This window comes from Apteryx mantelli, chromosome 4 (assembly GCF_036417845.1).
Source record: "Apteryx mantelli isolate bAptMan1 chromosome 4, bAptMan1.hap1, whole genome shotgun sequence".
NCBI lineage: Eukaryota > Metazoa > Chordata > Aves > Apterygiformes > Apterygidae > Apteryx > Apteryx mantelli.
In genome coordinates, this window is record NC_089981.1 from 53,457,616 (window position 1) to 53,475,320 (window position 17,705).

General features: G+C 37.4%; 1 protein-coding gene across 10 annotated transcripts in view; it reads left to right on the plus strand.

Moving 5' to 3' along the window:
• The window catches only part of FSIP1 (fibrous sheath interacting protein 1), a 169,306-nt gene that overhangs the window by 15,425 nt on the left and 136,176 nt on the right, over positions 1–17,705 (plus strand). For 9 of the 10 annotated variants that reach the window (XR_001292235.2, XR_001292234.2, XM_013940428.2 and 6 more), the window contains 2 exons: positions 261–422; positions 11,219–11,356. Coding sequence is in view for 8 of the 10 variants with exons in the window: in XM_013940428.2 (XP_013795882.2) it covers positions 261–422; positions 11,219–11,356 (300 nt within the window). In the remaining 2 variants the exon portion in view is untranslated. The remainder of the gene's footprint in view (positions 1–260; positions 423–11,218; positions 11,357–17,705) is intronic. The other variant, XM_067296632.1, reaches the window with a different exon arrangement.

The window sequence follows — 17,705 nt, forward strand, 5'->3', positions numbered from 1 at the left end:
CATATATTTTTAAGTCCACTTAAATTGCTGCTTGGTTATATTTAAAAGTGAAAAATGTGCATGCATCTAACTGGTTGATGAATACCAGCTTTAAGGTATGCTTGGTACATGAGTACTGACAGTGTTCATCTATGTATTGAGAACATATATTTTATTCTTAAGTACAGCTTGTTTTAAAAAAATACACTTTATGCATAACTGCTTTTAAAATCAGTTTTCTTTGGGAATGAGGATTAAGTATTTTCTTTATCTTTCGATAGGAAGATACATCTGGCTGGCTAGTACCAGGAGAAGGGTACACACCTGAACCAATGGAATTTCATCACCTAAATGAAATAGATATTAAGCTTCAGGTGCTATCTGATGGGGATTTTTCTGCAATTCACAGCTCTTGCTCAAAACCTCCAAGCCAGATTTATCAGGTATATTAAAGAACAGAGCTTGTGTTGCACATTCTTGTTTGAAGCGTGTGTTAAGATCTGATACAAATGGAAATGCACCAAGCTTTTTTATTTCCATTTTTTGCATTTTTCTTTAGTATTTTCTATTTGATCTCAAAGTACATGTGTTAAAGAATGAAGTAGTTTCAGTGCAATCTTTGGCTATAGAAATCATATGGAAAATAATGTGTTCCTATTTGAGTGGTATATGTTTTGAGAATTGTCTGATTTTTAGTATTTGTTGAAAGTGTGGAATCAGCAATAAATTTTATATACAGAAGTTGGTAACTCAGACTTTAACTGCACAAGGGCTGCAGGGTTTTGGTCAACATAGCACATTATCCATGATAATTCATCTTTGGGAATTGGAATTAGGTTTCTTCTATTTCAGCATTCCAAAGGTGCCTCATCAATTATGATCGTAATGATAAAGAAATTATCAATGAGCAATGTTAAAGACTGTAGAAAATATTGAAACAGTATGTGTCTGGGTTTTTTCAGGGTCTCTGTTGTCTTTTTCCCATGCCAGCAGTGATAAGAGCTGTTGGAATCTCAACTTTGAGAAATGACTATTTGGATTTTTGTGAAAAGAAAACTCCAATTTATCGTATACCATGTCCCGGTAATGTTGTTGTCCATGATATCCTGGGTGGAGTAGAACATAAAATACCATAGTCTGTATTTTTGCACTTATTTGCACAAAATTTTACAAAAATCTTATTTTGTAAAACTTCTGGTTTGTAGCCAGGACAGGTGTATCAGAGGCTCTGTAAGAGTGTACATTGGCAAAACTATGTCTTCAGTTATCCACTTACATGAAACATCTCTTTCAGCAGCTAAAATAACTGATTTTTTTTTTTTTTTTTTTGCTTTTTAAAGGCAAAGTTATATTGTTAACTGCGTTTTAATGTCATTTTTGTATTGATGTCTTTATGGACTTCAAGTTTTATTTCTCCTGAAATAATATTTACTATTTCTGTAAGAGTTCCAGAGGAATCGCATTTTGATGTTGATCATTTGCCAACTGGGATTTAATGTGTGAACCGCAACTCCCTCTAGTGGTTCATGGATCTGAGCTTGCAAATGATTGCTGGATCTTGTGTTCACTGTTTTAAGGCATCTACTTGAGGTTAGTGTGATTGCTGTGATGATGAATATTCTGGGCACATTTGCTCAAGTGATTGTTGTCACTTCCTTTTCAGATAAAAGCTCTGAAGTATTTGAATAGAAACTTGCATTTATGTGTATGCTTATAGAAAAGAGTAATGCGTTATCTTTTTTGAATAATACCAAACTTAACAACCAAAAAGAGATAGTTAATTCCAGAAATTACTCTTCATTATTCGCCTCCAAATTCCTTTGCTCTCTGCATTCCTGCTTCTCTGCATGTCCTGAGCTTCAGCCCTCTGGAGAGGGTTGGACATCTACTGGTTGCCTCAGTTTCATTGGGGTTCAGACAGTAGGCAGGTCAGTGTTTGATTCTTTGTGAAGCCTGATTTGGTAGGTGCAATCTGAGCCTGTCTGGCGCCATGAAATGACTGGACTTGTTTATGTTTACATATAACTGCAGCTGCTATATTTTTCCTGATGGCAAATGGAGGAGAGAATAGTTGTGTCAAATTTTGGGAACTTGACTACTTACTGCGGGAGCTTTTTACTGGATCCAGCCTTTAGTTCTTCATTCTTGGTTGTAGTTACTTTTGTGTTGGTACCTAAATAATAGCTATTAATTATATGTGTAGAACAATAACTGTTAAGTTCTGAATTTGGGTTAAGTTCTGAATTCTCAACCCCTTTTGTGTTCAAATTCCTTTTATAGTTGCTTTTTCAAACAAAAGGAAGTAACATGTGGCAGTAGCTGAAAAATTAATGACTATTTTGAGTTTATAGAGCTTCATGTCAAAAGACATGAAAAGTAATTCTTTTTTTTGCATGCAGTTGATCTGTGTTCATTGCCATTCATGTTTTTTTTAAACAGCTTTGTCTATCACAAGCAATATCTACCAATATTTTTATAAACTGAAATTTTTATAAATTTGTCTTTTTTTAAACTTGTTACTGTTTTAGAGCAGCAGTTCAGATATCAGAAACTATTTGAGTCATAGAGAAATGTCAGAATTCTTTATACAGAATGGCTTTTGGAACCTGATCAAAGGCAATCTGATTTGTGATGTTGAATTCTGTCATGGAACCTGTTAGATGGGAGAGGAATTTAGCTAACAACAAAATTCAGGCAAGTGTTTAGGGAATGACACTGCTTTCATGAGAAATGAGGGGAAGTCCCAGGTGGGACTAGGTTTCTGTCTTCTGTACTGGGATAAGTTCATAACACATCAGAAAAAGGAAGACTTTTAAAATCCTACAGAAAATGAGATAGAAAAATAGCCTTGAAGTGCACTGTGCTTGACACACACTTCATGGAGATGCTAACCAGGTGAAATTGCTATCATAGTCTACAAAAAGCACAGAGAAAGAATTTTGTTCTCCACATGGAGAATGTGGCAGACCTGTTCCTTCTTCTGTGTCTGTTCCAGCTAATTCTAAATTTAACTTGTTCCCGTGTCCATGATCTTGTTAAGTCTTCTCTTGAGCCTGGCATTTTTTCTTTCTTTGCAGTCATACACTGCTAATCTCTGCACCTTCTGGATGGTTAAAATGTCTGTTTTTTGTATATTATTTCAAAGATGCAGTGCATTTCCATTTAGTCTCCCTGCTGCTTCTTTTGCCTTCATCAGGGTCTGAGTCACAGAGTGCATTTTTTCATCTCTCATTGATCTCCTTCTGCACTTCCACTGCTTCATCAGTAGTTCTAGCTAAGATATTTTTCCTCCATTTAATTTCATCACAACTCTTTCAGGTTGTGCTTAGGTTTGAAACTTCTCCTGCAGCTATCAAAATGCACATCATTTAGCTCACTGAAATTTTTTGTCCTATTTTTTTAGCTCCTTGTTTAGAGTATGGCTGCTGTTTGTTGCAATATTACATTTTGGAGTGTATCTGTCAGGGCCATGAGGGTACTGCTGACCCTCCTTCTCCCTGCCCTCCTCTCTGGGGTCTCCCCACCCTGCCCAGCCCCAGGCCCCCATTTCAGCCCAGCCCAGGGCTGTCGGTGCCTGCCCCAGCAACACCATAGCAGTGCAGACTCCAGCCCTGCCATGGTCTTAATCCTGCCCCGGCCCAGCCTTGTCTCGTCCCCAGAGCCCTGCCAGGCCATCAAGAGGCTGTGTCTGATCCTAGTTACCCTCACCAGGCCTGATCTGGACCCTGACCTGTGGGATGACTCCCCAGCCTGGCCTCAGCCTGGCCCCATCCTCATGGACCTGCTTGGCAATCACCGGACTCAATTTTGAGCTGTGGATTGACTTCCCAGCTTGACCTTGGACCTGCCTCATCATCATGATCTTGCCTTATTCTCTGAATCCTTGCTTAGACTTCGCTACTGTCCTGCCGACTTCACTCGGGTACTGCAGGACTGGTCCCTGGCTGCTGAGGCCTCTGTCCTGCTGGCTGTGTTATCCCCCTCAGCTCCCATCCCTTAAGGAGCAGCCGGCCCTCACTGCTCACTGACAGTACCTTCGAGGTACCATGTATTTGTGGTTGTTTTATGACATGCTTAATATGCTTCTGGTTAAGTAATGAGATATGGAGAGAGGAAAAAAAAAAAAAGTTCTAGTTTTCCTGTTTCGTGCTCTGTTTTTATTGCTTCCGCGGTGATAGCTGTATTGTGTAGGGAGGAACCTGAAACCTTGAGAGAGTTGGGAAGTGCTGGGATAGCTCGCAGTGAGAGGAATTGATGTACAATGAAGATGATTAAAGATTGGAGACACGCTCCTAGTTCTGGTACTGCCTAATGCTTGAGGGATAGATTTTCATCCTTAATTACTTGTGTGTGTATTTCTTATGGGGGAAGAAAACAAACAAGGTGAGAAATGTTCTGTTTAGTTGTACTACCCACCTGACAGCTCACCTAAGTGCCAGTAGCAGCTTTGGAACCTCTATTGTCAATGTGATGCTTGAGCTAATAAAATAACTGATGGCAGAATTTGATCCAATCTTGGGAAAAATGAGATGCATTACCAGCAAATAACACAAGTGTGCTGACAAAAGGAAGGGCAAGACTGATACGCTGGCTCTATGCAGTTCCTGGGGGGAAAAAAAAGTTCTGTAGTGACTGCAGTTTCTTTCATCTGTTTTTTTCCTAACTGTTCTAACCCTGGCTTTACCCAGCCTTTCCTTTGCTTTCTCAGTTCTGCTCCTCTTTGATTCCTGTATCCTTGTATTCTTATGCTTTTGATCCAGCCAGCTTCATTGTCCAACCAGTAGGTTTCTTTCTCAGAACTGCTGTCCATTTCCCCTTTCTCTGTATCTCTTTCTCATCCAGTTCATGTTTTTCTTCACCTCTTCCCAACATCCAAACATATTTCATTCCCACATTTCTCCCCCTTCTGGTTTCATGTGCCTCATTCAGTATCATTCTCCTTTCTCTCTCTTGCATAGCTTCCCTGATATTTTTTCCTCGCGCGTCGTATCTATTCTCCCCTGTTCTTCTACTCCTTCCATTGTAGTCCCAAAGCAACGGGTTCTAGGTATGTCCTAGGTGTAGTGTTAGTTTCCTCTGAAATGAGTTGGTTGATGAAACAGGGTTTTAAGTAAAATTTGTGGATGGCATCAAATTGGCAAAGGTTGCAAATATTCTGGAAAATAACATGAGAATTCATAATGATTCTGATGGATTATATAAATGTTTTGAAATAAGGAATGGATTCAGAAAGTTTAAGTGAAACAAACGAACAACATGAAATGGGGATAACTGGCTAAGCAGTCCCACCCAGAAAAAGGGTCTGAATAAATTAATCAATTAATTTGTGAAAAGATCTGTTTTCTGATATGTTAACATGAATGCCACAGGCAAAACAAAGGAGATAATAGTTCTCGCTGCCCCTTGTTGGGGCTAATTCAAAGTGTTTAAGGACAAGTTTTGTAAATGTTTCTTCAGCGGGTTATAGCAACTAAATGAGGAAGTAAACTATCGGCAATGGAAGGCTGTGTAAAACCAGTTAGAAGTGGGAGACATTCAACGTACTAACACAGTGAATTAAATATGCAGAAATTACTTTATAAATCCTCACACATAGATTCTAAACTTTGAGAGGCAATGGATTTGTTGGTGAGACTGGGCATCTGTAGAATTCAAAACTGATAGTGAGGATCTGGCCTTGCTGAAGTCTCTGATAAGTTTCCACTAATTTATTCAAGTTTTCAGCCTAGATTGTATTACTACTTTTCCCATAACAGGGTAATTCTGTAAACTTACTTGCTAGATAAAAATGCTGGCACAGGCACTATGGAAGGCAAATTTGAATGCACTACAATATTTGTTTCCAAGGAGTCTGGCTTTTTAGATTAAAGTTCTAGTGTTACCATAAAAAAAAAAAAAACTTGAAATACAGATAAATTGTTATTTCCTATTACTGGACACTACTTACTCAGATCTTTGTTTAGAAATAAAGAAAATTAGTGTATGAACTACGTATGTAATGCTGAAAATTTATTTTCAGTGTGTCAAGAATTGTTATTGAACAAAAGTCTAAACTGGGATGTGGGTACCATTTCCTTTGGTTGAAGAGTCTTATTTCAGTGGCATCAATCTTTCTTCTAAAAAATCGGCGTTGAAATTTCTTCTGATTTGCAGGAGATGAGGATTTCATCTGTTGAGGCTGAAGAGAGTATAATGCATTAGTGATGGAGAACAGTGAAAAAAATTGTTGGTGTCTAAATCCTCTGCTTGAATTTTCATTTTGAATTTTAGAACTAATTAAAATGAAATTAGCCTAAAGTTACATGTCATAAAGATGCTCATCCACTGCAATTCTTGGAAGAAAAGAATGTAACTTTCAAAGTGCAAACACTTAATCACCATTGGCTTAATGACAGAGCTGCTTCCTGCCACTTCTAACTACTTTGGCAGGATATAGGAACTATGCTCTGACTCTGAAATCTTTAACAACTGGCTTTAATTATGCTGCAGTACCATAGTTTAGCTGTTACAGAGAAGCATACATATTCATCTTTTGTGCGGTCAGTCCAGCTGGATTCAGAATACTTTTCCATGACTAATGTTCTCTTTTACATAGAAATGTTTCTCATCAGAACTTTATTTCTCTCTGAAGCATTTCTTTCTTCTGGTGCCAGCTTAATTAAAAATTTAAAAATTGCTTTTGTGTTACTCAATATTTTGGGGGAAAAACAGATTAAACTGAATGTAATCCTGGAAGAGATAGGAGAGAATGGTAGGGTGAAGAATATGAAGTGTAAGACTGAGTGTGATGAGTACTTTTACCAGTTTGAAAAACTGGAAAATAAAATGAAAAGGAGACAGTGATTAAAGAAACAATAACATCCATGTGCTTGATTATCTTATAAAGATAATTTCTTTAATGTAGCATATTACCTTGATGTGTTCTTTTGTACCTAACTGGGTTCCTCTTATTGGAAAAATATTCCATCTTTCAACTATATGAGTAGACTACAGTTAACAGTTTAAAACTAAAGAATTACTCTTAAGGATAAAAGATTATGAAGAGACCCTAATGTTTTCATTAATGAACTCTCATATACTCCATGCCTTCGCTTCTCCACGACAGGTGACTTTGACAGGTAACTCTACCTCAAGGCATGGTTAAAAGCATGTTAACAAGCAGATCAGCCTGTTTTGCAGCTTAAGAAGGTTGTAAGGCACCAATATGCTTCATTAGGTGGGTTTTGGTTTTGTTTATTTTTAGAACTTTGAAGAAAAGGGAGTGCAGCAAATAATGTCAGTTACTTCAGATACTGGTTATTTACATTTATCTAATGGTCATTATAGTTTTGGCTGCTCTAAGTACTTGCATCTTCCCTTGTGTAATGTAGCTAACATTTGTATTTTCTGCTTCATCTTTAAGATTTTTAGACCTTTATTAATCTCTCATAAACCTGTTACCCACATCTGCTCTAATTTCTGCTTCAATTCCTGCACCTGCTTCAGTTATATTAATAATTGAAACAAAATGTTTTGAAGCATTTGAAATTTTGACAGTAAAATGCTTTTCATGCAGTAGTGCTTCCTACATTTATTTAATGCAGATATCTTGAGGAAAAATGTTTGAGTACATGGGGAAAAAATGCCGTAATTTTGCTCATCTGGTGTGAGTTCTGATCAGTTACTATTCAAAGGTGAGGCAACGGGCACAAACTGAAACACAGACAGCTCCATCTGAACATGAGGGAAAACTTCTTCACTGTGAGGGTGGCAGAGCACTGGAACAGGTTGCCCAGAGAGGTTGTGGAGTCTCCTTCTCTGGAGATATTCAAAACGCACCTGGACGCAATTCTGTGCAATGTGCTCTAGGTGACCCTGCTTGAGCAGGGCGGTTGGACTAGATGATCTCCAGAGGTCCCTTCCAACCTCAACCATTCTGTAATAAATTTATAGAAGAAAGGTCTTTCAAACCATGTTCAATACAAATATGCAATGTTTGTCTTGGGAGGTCCCTGAACTACAAATTGTTGGAGTCTGGGATAGTATATTAAGAAATTATCACTATAGGTTTGTTCTTATTCTGTGTCAGTGTGTATGTATTTGTTATTGGCTCTTGCTGGAGACAGGATACTGTTGGAGCCAGTCATTCTTATGCTCTTAGGTTCTGTTACGGGCTTCATTTCTGAAGACTTTGTTATGATAGCTGTATAACTTTGCATACTGATCATGTTTCTTTAGCAGAGTAAGTCTGTGAAAATAGGGTGGTTATTGGTCACATCCCATAGCATTTCCACCAACTCTACCTTAAAGAGGAGAACTCCTTCACACCTTTAACAACTTTGATTCTGTTTTGAACATCTTTTGTCCAGCGTGTTTTTTTTCAATGTTGGTTATTTTTAGAAAAGTGGTTTATCGCTCTTAAGTGATTAGAGCTTACTTTTCAAAGCTGACAATTCTATAAAAACTTCCTTTCAGAGTGAAATTCAGTGAAAATCTTCTAAAAACCTCTGTTCCCAAGGATTCTGAAGAATTAATCAATAATTAGTTATACAGTGTAACAACTTATGTCCTGTCATTTCCCCCTCCCACCCCCAAGACTGTAGGGAAAGGTATGTCTGGTAAATGTTATGTGTTTTACTCAACTTCATTCTACAGGGTTTTTTGGACATTTCAGGAAGTGCAAAGCTTCCAACCAAATTCACTGCTTATTCATTATTTGCATTATTTATTAGTATGCTGATTTGTAGGGTAGGATTTGGAATTCATATGACCTTTCTGCTCATTGCTTTATAGAAATTAACAGAAATTTCACAGTTAGCAATCTTGGAATTGAATTGGATTAATGAAATCGTGGGTGTTGGTTTTGTGGAAATATTGAAATGGGTACTTTTTGCTTCTGTTTTCTGGTAAATGTTTGAAGTTCAGGTTCTTTCCAGCACACTCTGATTAGAATTGGTAGGTATCGTGGGAGAGATCAATATTCAAGTAAGGTTCATGGAGAATAAAATCATCATGTTTATCTCAGTTATGAATTCCTTTTGATAGAACAATGTTGCCTTACTAGAGAAGCAACCAGGCTTAAAACTATGCTGCATGTGATAAAAGGAAAAATAACTTATGATGCATTGCTTTCCTAAAGTTTTAAGAGCTTGCCCATAAGTGCTTGCAGTAATTGAGCTGTCTCTATATAAAATGAAGGACCAGGACAGAGATCTGTATAAAACTATTTCAGGAAAATATGTGGAGAAGTTAAAGAATTTGAAAGTGATAACTTCTGGGTTGTATGGCCCCTCTCACTGTCACCTGTTTAGATCTTGCTGGTATTGCAGTAGTAATATTTTCCGGAGATGTTGTATGCAATTTGAGCATATTTTTGATTGAAGGCTGAGTTCACATAAAAGTATCAACCTGTAGTCCTTGCATACAACCCCCAAAATAAAATATTGAGAAGTGTAATATAACATTTAGCGAGTTCTCAGTACAACTAATTGCATGTTCTTATAGATGTATTCATAACACTGCTTTTTAAACCAAGTAATAACCACAGCTCTAATCCACACTGAGCACTAATTGCTCAGATGGCAATGTCTCTATATATGGCCAGATCAAGATTGGATTTAGAAATTTGGTTTAATTGCAGAAATAGCTGTAATTTCTTTTTAGAAAAAGAAAAAAAGTGAAATATGATGCCATCATCTTTTTCTTTTCTTTCCCCCACCACTTTTCATGAAAGGTTTCACTTGCATTAAAATCTGCTAAAGAAAAAAGCCATGCAAAAGCAATTCTTTCTTAGCAGAGGGAGCTTCGGTTGCTATACTTCAGGTTCCTTTGCCAAGTCTATGTTTATATTGTACATATAAAGGTCATATCCTTGTTTCATGTAATAGGCAGAAGTTTAAATAAGTTCTTTGGTTTTTTATGTTCTGTATAGGTGTCAGTTGTGTAGTTTTCTTGCCATTGGGTATCATATTTAACTAATAAGCTCTTGATATATTTAGAAGCCTAGCTTTAGACGCTCATTATTAGGAATTTTGGCTTTAAATGGTCCTCATTGTACTTAGCCCACTTTGGTGAGATTCCAGTCTTTAGCAGATGATGCTGTATGTATCCCTGTCTCTTGTGAGAAAAATTAATTAGGATTGTGGTAGTGCCAAAAACTGCTGATTGTAAATATACCTTCAAAGTTTTGTACTGTATTAAATCATTTTTATTCTCAAGCAAGTAATATTGTGATTTAAATGTCAGAACTCATTAATTTATCTGTTGGTGAGGAAAAAATTGTTTTCAGATGCTCACAATTTTTATATATAGTAGTTGAGAAATTTTCAGTTGAGTATTAAATTGCAAAGGTTGTTTTTTCTTTCCAATAAGACACACTATACGAACTTCTTTTCTGAGTGGTTTAAGATTGCTTGATCTGCTTCTGAAAATAAGGAATAGAGTATGTTTTATTAAATGGCTGCTCATGCTCCTTTAGGTTAAATTGACTGACAATTTTTTTTTCTAGACTATTATTTGGGTTACTTGGATTCTTATAGGATCCTTGGTTTGCAAGAGCAAACCCTGTTTTTTTTTTTCCTCAACTACCCGTAACTTTGCAGTTTTTTCAATATTTGTCATTCTGAATGATCTAAATTACATTCTGTTCTTGCATGTAGCAGTACTACATTGAACCTTGAATATACTCAACACTGATACGAATTTCAGACTCTGATCCAAAGCTACTGAAGAATGTAAGAATGTGTAACCCAAATTTTTAATGATGGTTGTGCATTGACTCATTCCTCAACTTAGAGAGAGAAGGGTTTTTTCTCATTCACCATGAGGTCTGGTAAACAAAGCCTAAAATCATTCTGGGTCTGATTCTTCCTTTCACTCCTGAGAGCTGTCAGCAAGGGCCTAATTCTGATCACAGTATGGTGAATAGGAGTAAGCTTTTGAACCCCTCATTCCACCTTCCCGACTCTCTCTGCATTTATATTGTTGTAACAGAACTTAAGCATCAAAGTTTTAGCTATGGAGATTATGAAATTTCTCTTCCCATGTGAAGGGAGAGAATTCTTTTATTGAAGTAAGTCCTTCCTTAGGTTTATCTACTGTGTTTAAAAATATGCGTAATGAAAATTATGCATTTGCTAGATGTGAAATTGACACATTATTCTAAATATGTTTTTCTTACAGAAAACAAATGAACACTTTTCTGGGTTTGAAAGAATATGAAGTCATATATTTAATTTATGCCTATTCCTTCTTTTGTCAGGAATCTCTGGCTTACGCAAACAGAAGACTGGAAGCAGTTCCAGGTGAGAAGGTTCTGCGATACAATAAGGAGCACCGTGATCAGCAAAACCGTCTGAAAGAAATAGACCATCAGCTGAAATCCCTGGAGGGAAATCTTGTAAGTTCCCTTTAAAAAAAAAATTTTTTTTTCTCTCTCTCCTTGGTTTATGAACTTTGGAATTTATCATTCCATGTATCTTTACAGTAAAATCCAATTCTGCAACCTTTCATGTATCCTGAAAGAATTTATGAAATACAAAGGAGAAAGTTTCAAATAAAAAGTTTTCATATTCTGGGAAATATATATTTTTTCAGTCCTAATGCATGTTACCCATTAACATAGTGTCTTTCAAAGTTAAAGAAATTACACTCCTCTCTTCCCCCCAGAGGGGGATAGCATATAAAAATAATCTTATATCTTTAAAGTATTTTATTATTGCTTATCTAACTCGGTGATTGTTAAAGGACCAGGTCTGGTGGTAATATGGTGTGCACTAAGAGTTGTTGTGTGATTTAATTTTGCTGAATGCATTCAGTAAGTTTCTGTAACTTGCCTTTCATTTAATGCATGAATTTCATAGACTCAAAAGAAGTTAAAATATGAGTGTGTAAGTAAAATAGTGTTAAAAAAAGGCAAAAAAAACCAACCCACCACCACTAATTTTTTAGAATAAGCTAAATCACATCTCATCCTCATTATTATCTTTAGTAAAAGTGTTTAGGGAAAAGGCAATTTAAAATTGAAAAGGGTCCTGTTATTAATCTAGTAGGCAGAAATTATACTTATTCCTAAATCATGAGAAGACTAAACTCACAGAATTGTGGGTGTTTGTCCATTACTGGTCTCTTCTTCAGTGGGTATAACTTATTATACTCTTCTGAAGTTACAACTAGGAAACATAACTGAAGGAAATAGTGGTAGGGGAACCTCAAGGACTTGGTATTTTTTAAAAACTTTTTTTTAATATATGCGTTTTAAAAATGTGCTATTTGATCTGTGCTGGAAGAGCTAAAAAAGTAGCTGATATGGAAGGGAATTAGGAACAAAATACATAAAACATTCAAAAACAGGTGAATTAAAAAGAAGATTCCTAAGATGGTACAGTTCTCATATGGGTTGGAAGCACATGTTGGTATTTGTTATTATATTGGTTCCTTTGTAGATCTTAAGAGAACAGGAAGAAAATCTTTCTCCCTCTGTCTTTTTTTTTTTTTTTTTTTTTTTTTTGTAATGACTGCTTGATCAAAATTTTGAAGGTTTGTCTTGCTCAGGTGAAGGCAGGAATGAAACTGCCGAACGCTCGAAAGAAGAAAGCATTACTGAGCTGTTGCTACTGGTCAAAAACTGGATGTATTTTTTTAAGGTTTGGACATTTTGTTCGGAGTTGCCTTTTACCTTTGAGATAGGAAGGCTTTTCCTTCTCCCAAGAACGTACTATGTGGGGAGGGCAAATGTGTAAAATAGTGCGTAAGAAACTGAGGTGAGATGAAAACTGGCATGAGGATTTTGATGAAGGGTAGCTGAATATTTTAATAGAAATTCTAAGTATTTTTGTACATTAGCAAGAAGCTTCAGTATAGTTAATTGACTAAGAACCATGAAAGCAAAGAAGGTGATTGGGAATAGTGAGCATGGATTTATCAAGTCATGTGCTTGATCAGCCTTATTGCTTTCTACAGTGAGATGACTAGATCTGCTAGATCGAGGTCAGGTCAGGGCTGCCACTCAGAGGGACTTTGGCTGGAGGAGTGGGCTGACAGAGACCTTATGAAATTCATCAAGGACAAATGCCAAGTGCTGCACTGGAAAGGAATAACCCCCTGTAGCAGTACAGGCTGGGGCCTGAGCGGCTGGGGAGCAGCTCTGCTGAAAAGGATGGTAGACTAAACATGAGCCAGTGGTGTGCAGTGGCAGTGATGGCGGCTAATAGCATATGTGGCTGTATCAACATGAGCATCACCAGTAGATCAAGGGAAGTAATTATTCCCCTTTGCTTGGCACTTGTTAGTCTGCATATAGAGTGTTGCATCCAGTTTGGGGCTCCCCATACAAGAAGGATGTTGACACACTTGAGCAAGTTCAGTGGGGGGCCACCAAGAGCTGGAGCACATGCCCTTTGAGGCTGAGGGAACTGGGCTTGTTCAGCCTGGAGTAGAGATGGCTCAGGGGGACCTAACAGGAGCCTTCCAATACCTAAGAGGATGTTACTGAGAAGACAGAGCTCTGGACTCTTTACTGAGTTGCATGGAATTGGAGCAGGTTGCATGGAGAGAATGTGAAATCTCCATCCTTGGAAATTATGAAGACCTGACTCGACAAAGCTGCAAGCAATCTGATCTAATATCATAGCTGACCCTGCTTTTGAGCAGGAGGTTGGGCTAGAGACCTCCTGAGGACCCTCTCAACCTGATTCTTTGATTCTAACTGGAAGAAGGTCAAGAATTTCTGTGTGCTTCTCAGCTAGTAATCATTATTATCACTACATTAGAGGTGCTGTACAAATTATAGTTTCTAGTATGTAGTTGATTTTGATGTTTTTCTTGTAGCCATAAAAACGTTAATATACAAGTTTGCTGTGTCAGACCAAAAATCCATTTAGTCCACCTTTGGCCTTGTGGAGGTCCTCATTTAGTAGTAGGCTTACCTTCAGCAGTAATCAGAGTTGGGATACATACTGTTCCAGTTACCTTTTCATAGCCCTTAAATAGGGATCTCCAGTGCAGATCAAAAGCTTTGTGTTTCAGATAGCAGCATAGCCACAGGGGTATAGTCTCAGTTACTGATAGCAGTGTAGCTGCGGTTGCAAAAGCTACAGCCACTGTCTACTTATGCAAGGGTCTTGGCAGAGTTTATGCTGACAGTGCTGCAACTGAACAGCCTCTGTGATTAGACTTCTAGCAGGATTAAAGCTAGCTTGGGTGCAACTACATGCAGTCCAGTCTGTTGGATTGAAAAAAATGTGGCTAACTGACACACATTTTTCCTGGCATCAGTTAATTTTGCATACTTATGGAATGTGGAAACAAGAGTATGGACAGGGAGGCAGTGATTGATTGCTCACTCGTATGCATGTGTAAGACAGCATATTTAGCTCTTCATCTGTTTATAGTATCAAAACAATAGTAGAACTTCATTTTAATACATTGCTTTGCTATATTATTGCTAGACAGTCAGAAGATGGGAGACAAACGGAGCAATTCTGTGAAACTTCAGTATATTGAATAGGTTAATGGGTAAACAGCTAAAATAAATCCACATATTGTCATCTTTTCTTAGTCATTGACCTTGTATCACTTTCTGTCACTACTGACCTTGTCAATGAGGCAAACACAATCTGAGGAAGTGCGTGTGGGAATTGTGTGGCAGTCTGCAGCAGGCCTGGGACATGCGGGGAGCTGCTGACTTATGCGAATGGTTTGAATGTAATGGGTTAGTTCCAAGGCTTGATCAGGTCGTAACAGTGGTGTTTGGTATCGCGCTGTGTGCAGACTCTTGCAACATACCAGGCATTTTTTTGTGGCTGAATTGTGTCCATTTAGAACTCTAAACGGATAGCCTGTAGTATTTATTTACAGTGTTTATAAACGATGCCAAGGTACCAGCGTATAACTCGGGGTCAGGCTAGCTTCACGGCATACTGTGCAAGCGCAGGAGGACAATTACCTGGTAAGGCTGCTGTCACAGGTACATACTGTTTCTTCTCATTGGTTGCTGCTCTGTAGCATAACTGTGAGATTTTAGCATATGGGTATGGGATATCTTGTATTTTGTCTTCTGTGAGAAACTTGTGTTGCCTGAGTAAATAAAGCAGCGTGGAGCTATGAATGAAAGCAGGATTTCCCCTCTAATAACAATATATATAGAAAATGCACACTTTTGGGGGGTGAAGGAAGGACAACCTCCAGAAAATACCACTTTTTTTTAGTTTCATATAATTGGTACCTTCTAATCACAGATCTCTGGAAAATATGGTTATTACTAGAGAAGACTGGAAAAAATAGCATGGTATCTTCTGATGCGACAAGTTATAATTAGCTAATTCTTTTCTTATTTGGTGCTGAAGTGTGTGCATCCAATCTGTATAAGTTAGCTAGGAGGTCTTATTCCCAGGATCAGAATCTCTAAAAATAGGGAAACTTCTACGCAGCGTGGATTGATGCCTCATTTCTATACCAAAGTAAAAGTTTGGCCATCAACTGTGTTAGCAGCAAAACTGCTCTTTGCCAGAAACTATGAGATGAAAAGCTAAACTGAATGCTTGGGGGAGAGGGGAAGTATGTAGATGGCATGTTTCCAAAGTAATTTTGTTATTTCAGGAAATACTGTTTGTGATTCAATAGGTGGCACTCTTCACTGCATGTCAGCAGAAGAATGCCTAGGAATGGTGCTAGGGATGTTTTACTGGTGAAAATGTTGCCATTTTTGTGGTATAAAATATAAATTGTGACTGATTTCCTCTCACTTCTGACAGGACTCCAGGTCTGTAACTTCTAATGTTCAGTTATTTTTTCTAGCTTAGCTAATTAAATTGCCTGTTTAAAGTTCATGTTGCGTTTAAATTTCTCCTTTTCTGTTTCCTAAGCCACTGTAACTTGCTGTGTATAAATCAAGAATAAATTCTTTGCTCTGAGTACAGGAGGTGATTTTTCAGCAGTTAAGAATGTTATTTCTGAATGCATGGTTATACTGTTCTTTATAATTATAAAATATTGCATTTTTCACATTTAATGGCTGAGAAATTATTTTTTAATGTATAAAGAAAACCCTGAGATAAAATATTTTGTTTGTTTCCTAAGTGGAAATGATGGATAGCTTAACTAGGAAGAGTTTAGCTCTGCATGTTAGGAAAGTAACTTGCAGTAGGTATAAAGGTAACTTTACTAAATTTTGCTTTTGTATGGAGAGAATGTTGCATTTCTTCCACTGCTATAATATGAAGGAATAATACAAATGGATTCATGCAATGGTAGTTTCATTCACCTTACTCTGCCTCTCTCTACATGGAGGAGGAATACATTCATAAGATTTCTGAAGTAGACTGTCTGTTAGGTGCTGGCTTCTGAAATTGTAACAACCTTTACAGGTCACTCCACTACACCTCACCTCATGTATGCTGTGCAACATGGTTTCAGCTGGGCCTGTGCACAAAACAAGGCTGGAAGACAGAGACTTTAATGTACTTTACAATATTAATATAAAAATCAGAAAATCTGCTTAAGTATTATGTTTGAAGTAACGAAACTGAGGCCTTTGCAACTTGAGGTCTTCCTTTACTTTTATTAAAAAAAGTCCTCAGTGAATTAATATACCAAAGAATGTATTGTATGCATTGTTGAAATACATTTCGGTTGGATTGAAATTTCACAATGTATCTGGACTGTGGTTTCTAGGCCTTGCTGAATTTCTTTTAGTTTTTTGTTTGACCTTAGTTCACTTGTTCTTCATTTGAAACCATGGCTGACTCTCCGCATTCTTTCATCTTTCAGTTTCCTGGAAACCACGGAGCTTATCTTTGTTTGGTGAACTGCATTGTTAACTACTGCTTCAGAGAGGGGGGGAGAATGTTCAGCTGCCAAATGCAGGTTGCTGAGCATTAATGAAAAGAATTTTGTACAGAAAGAATAAAAAAATGTAGGTATTTTGTAGTTTTTAACTAGTTGGCCATTTGCATTAATCCAGTAGCATGTTTGGGTGATGTGCAAGTTTCTTCATGACAGATAGTGGATTTAAAGGCATACCCAAGCAACCTGTTAGGTAAGATAGTTTCGCCTTTGCTGACTACATGGCTATTTGGAGGCTGATTCCGTGCTGCCAAAATCTAGACACAGATGCTTGTTTTGTTGGTTTTGTTAAATATTTAAATTCATATCTATTTCAAATCTGTGTGTGTGTGTGTGTGTATGTATATATATATATATATATGGGAGGGTATATATGTGTGTGTATATATAGCAGCTCTTATCATGACTGAGATATGGATACATACTTTCACAAGTGTATCTGATTCAGTGGCCAAACACAATATATAATTGCTAATTATTCAAGTCTTTTTGATATCATGTGGTATGAAAGTTGTATGTTTTCTGTTATCTGAATTCTGAGCTTTGCAGGAAAGTGAGCTATTTGGTGTAGGTGGTGCAGAATGAACATACAAAAGCTAGTAAATATAGCAGTGCTGTCAGGAAATGTTACCTGGAGAAGCTTACTCCAAAAGACAGAGTTCTTTTTCTTCCTGATGCAGAATGTATGTATCTGTGGGGAAGGAAGTCACAGGATTAAATTAATTTTTATTGTTTAGTGCTGGAGAAAGTCTTGCACACCATTTCATGGCTTACCCTGGATCAGGATGATGGCGGGGTTTGCTGGTATACATGACTTTATGCCAGCTCTTTCCCTGAAATGGATCGAATTCAATGTGCCTGATCCTGTGGCCTGTAGTAGGCAAATTCTTCAGAATGGCGAAGGA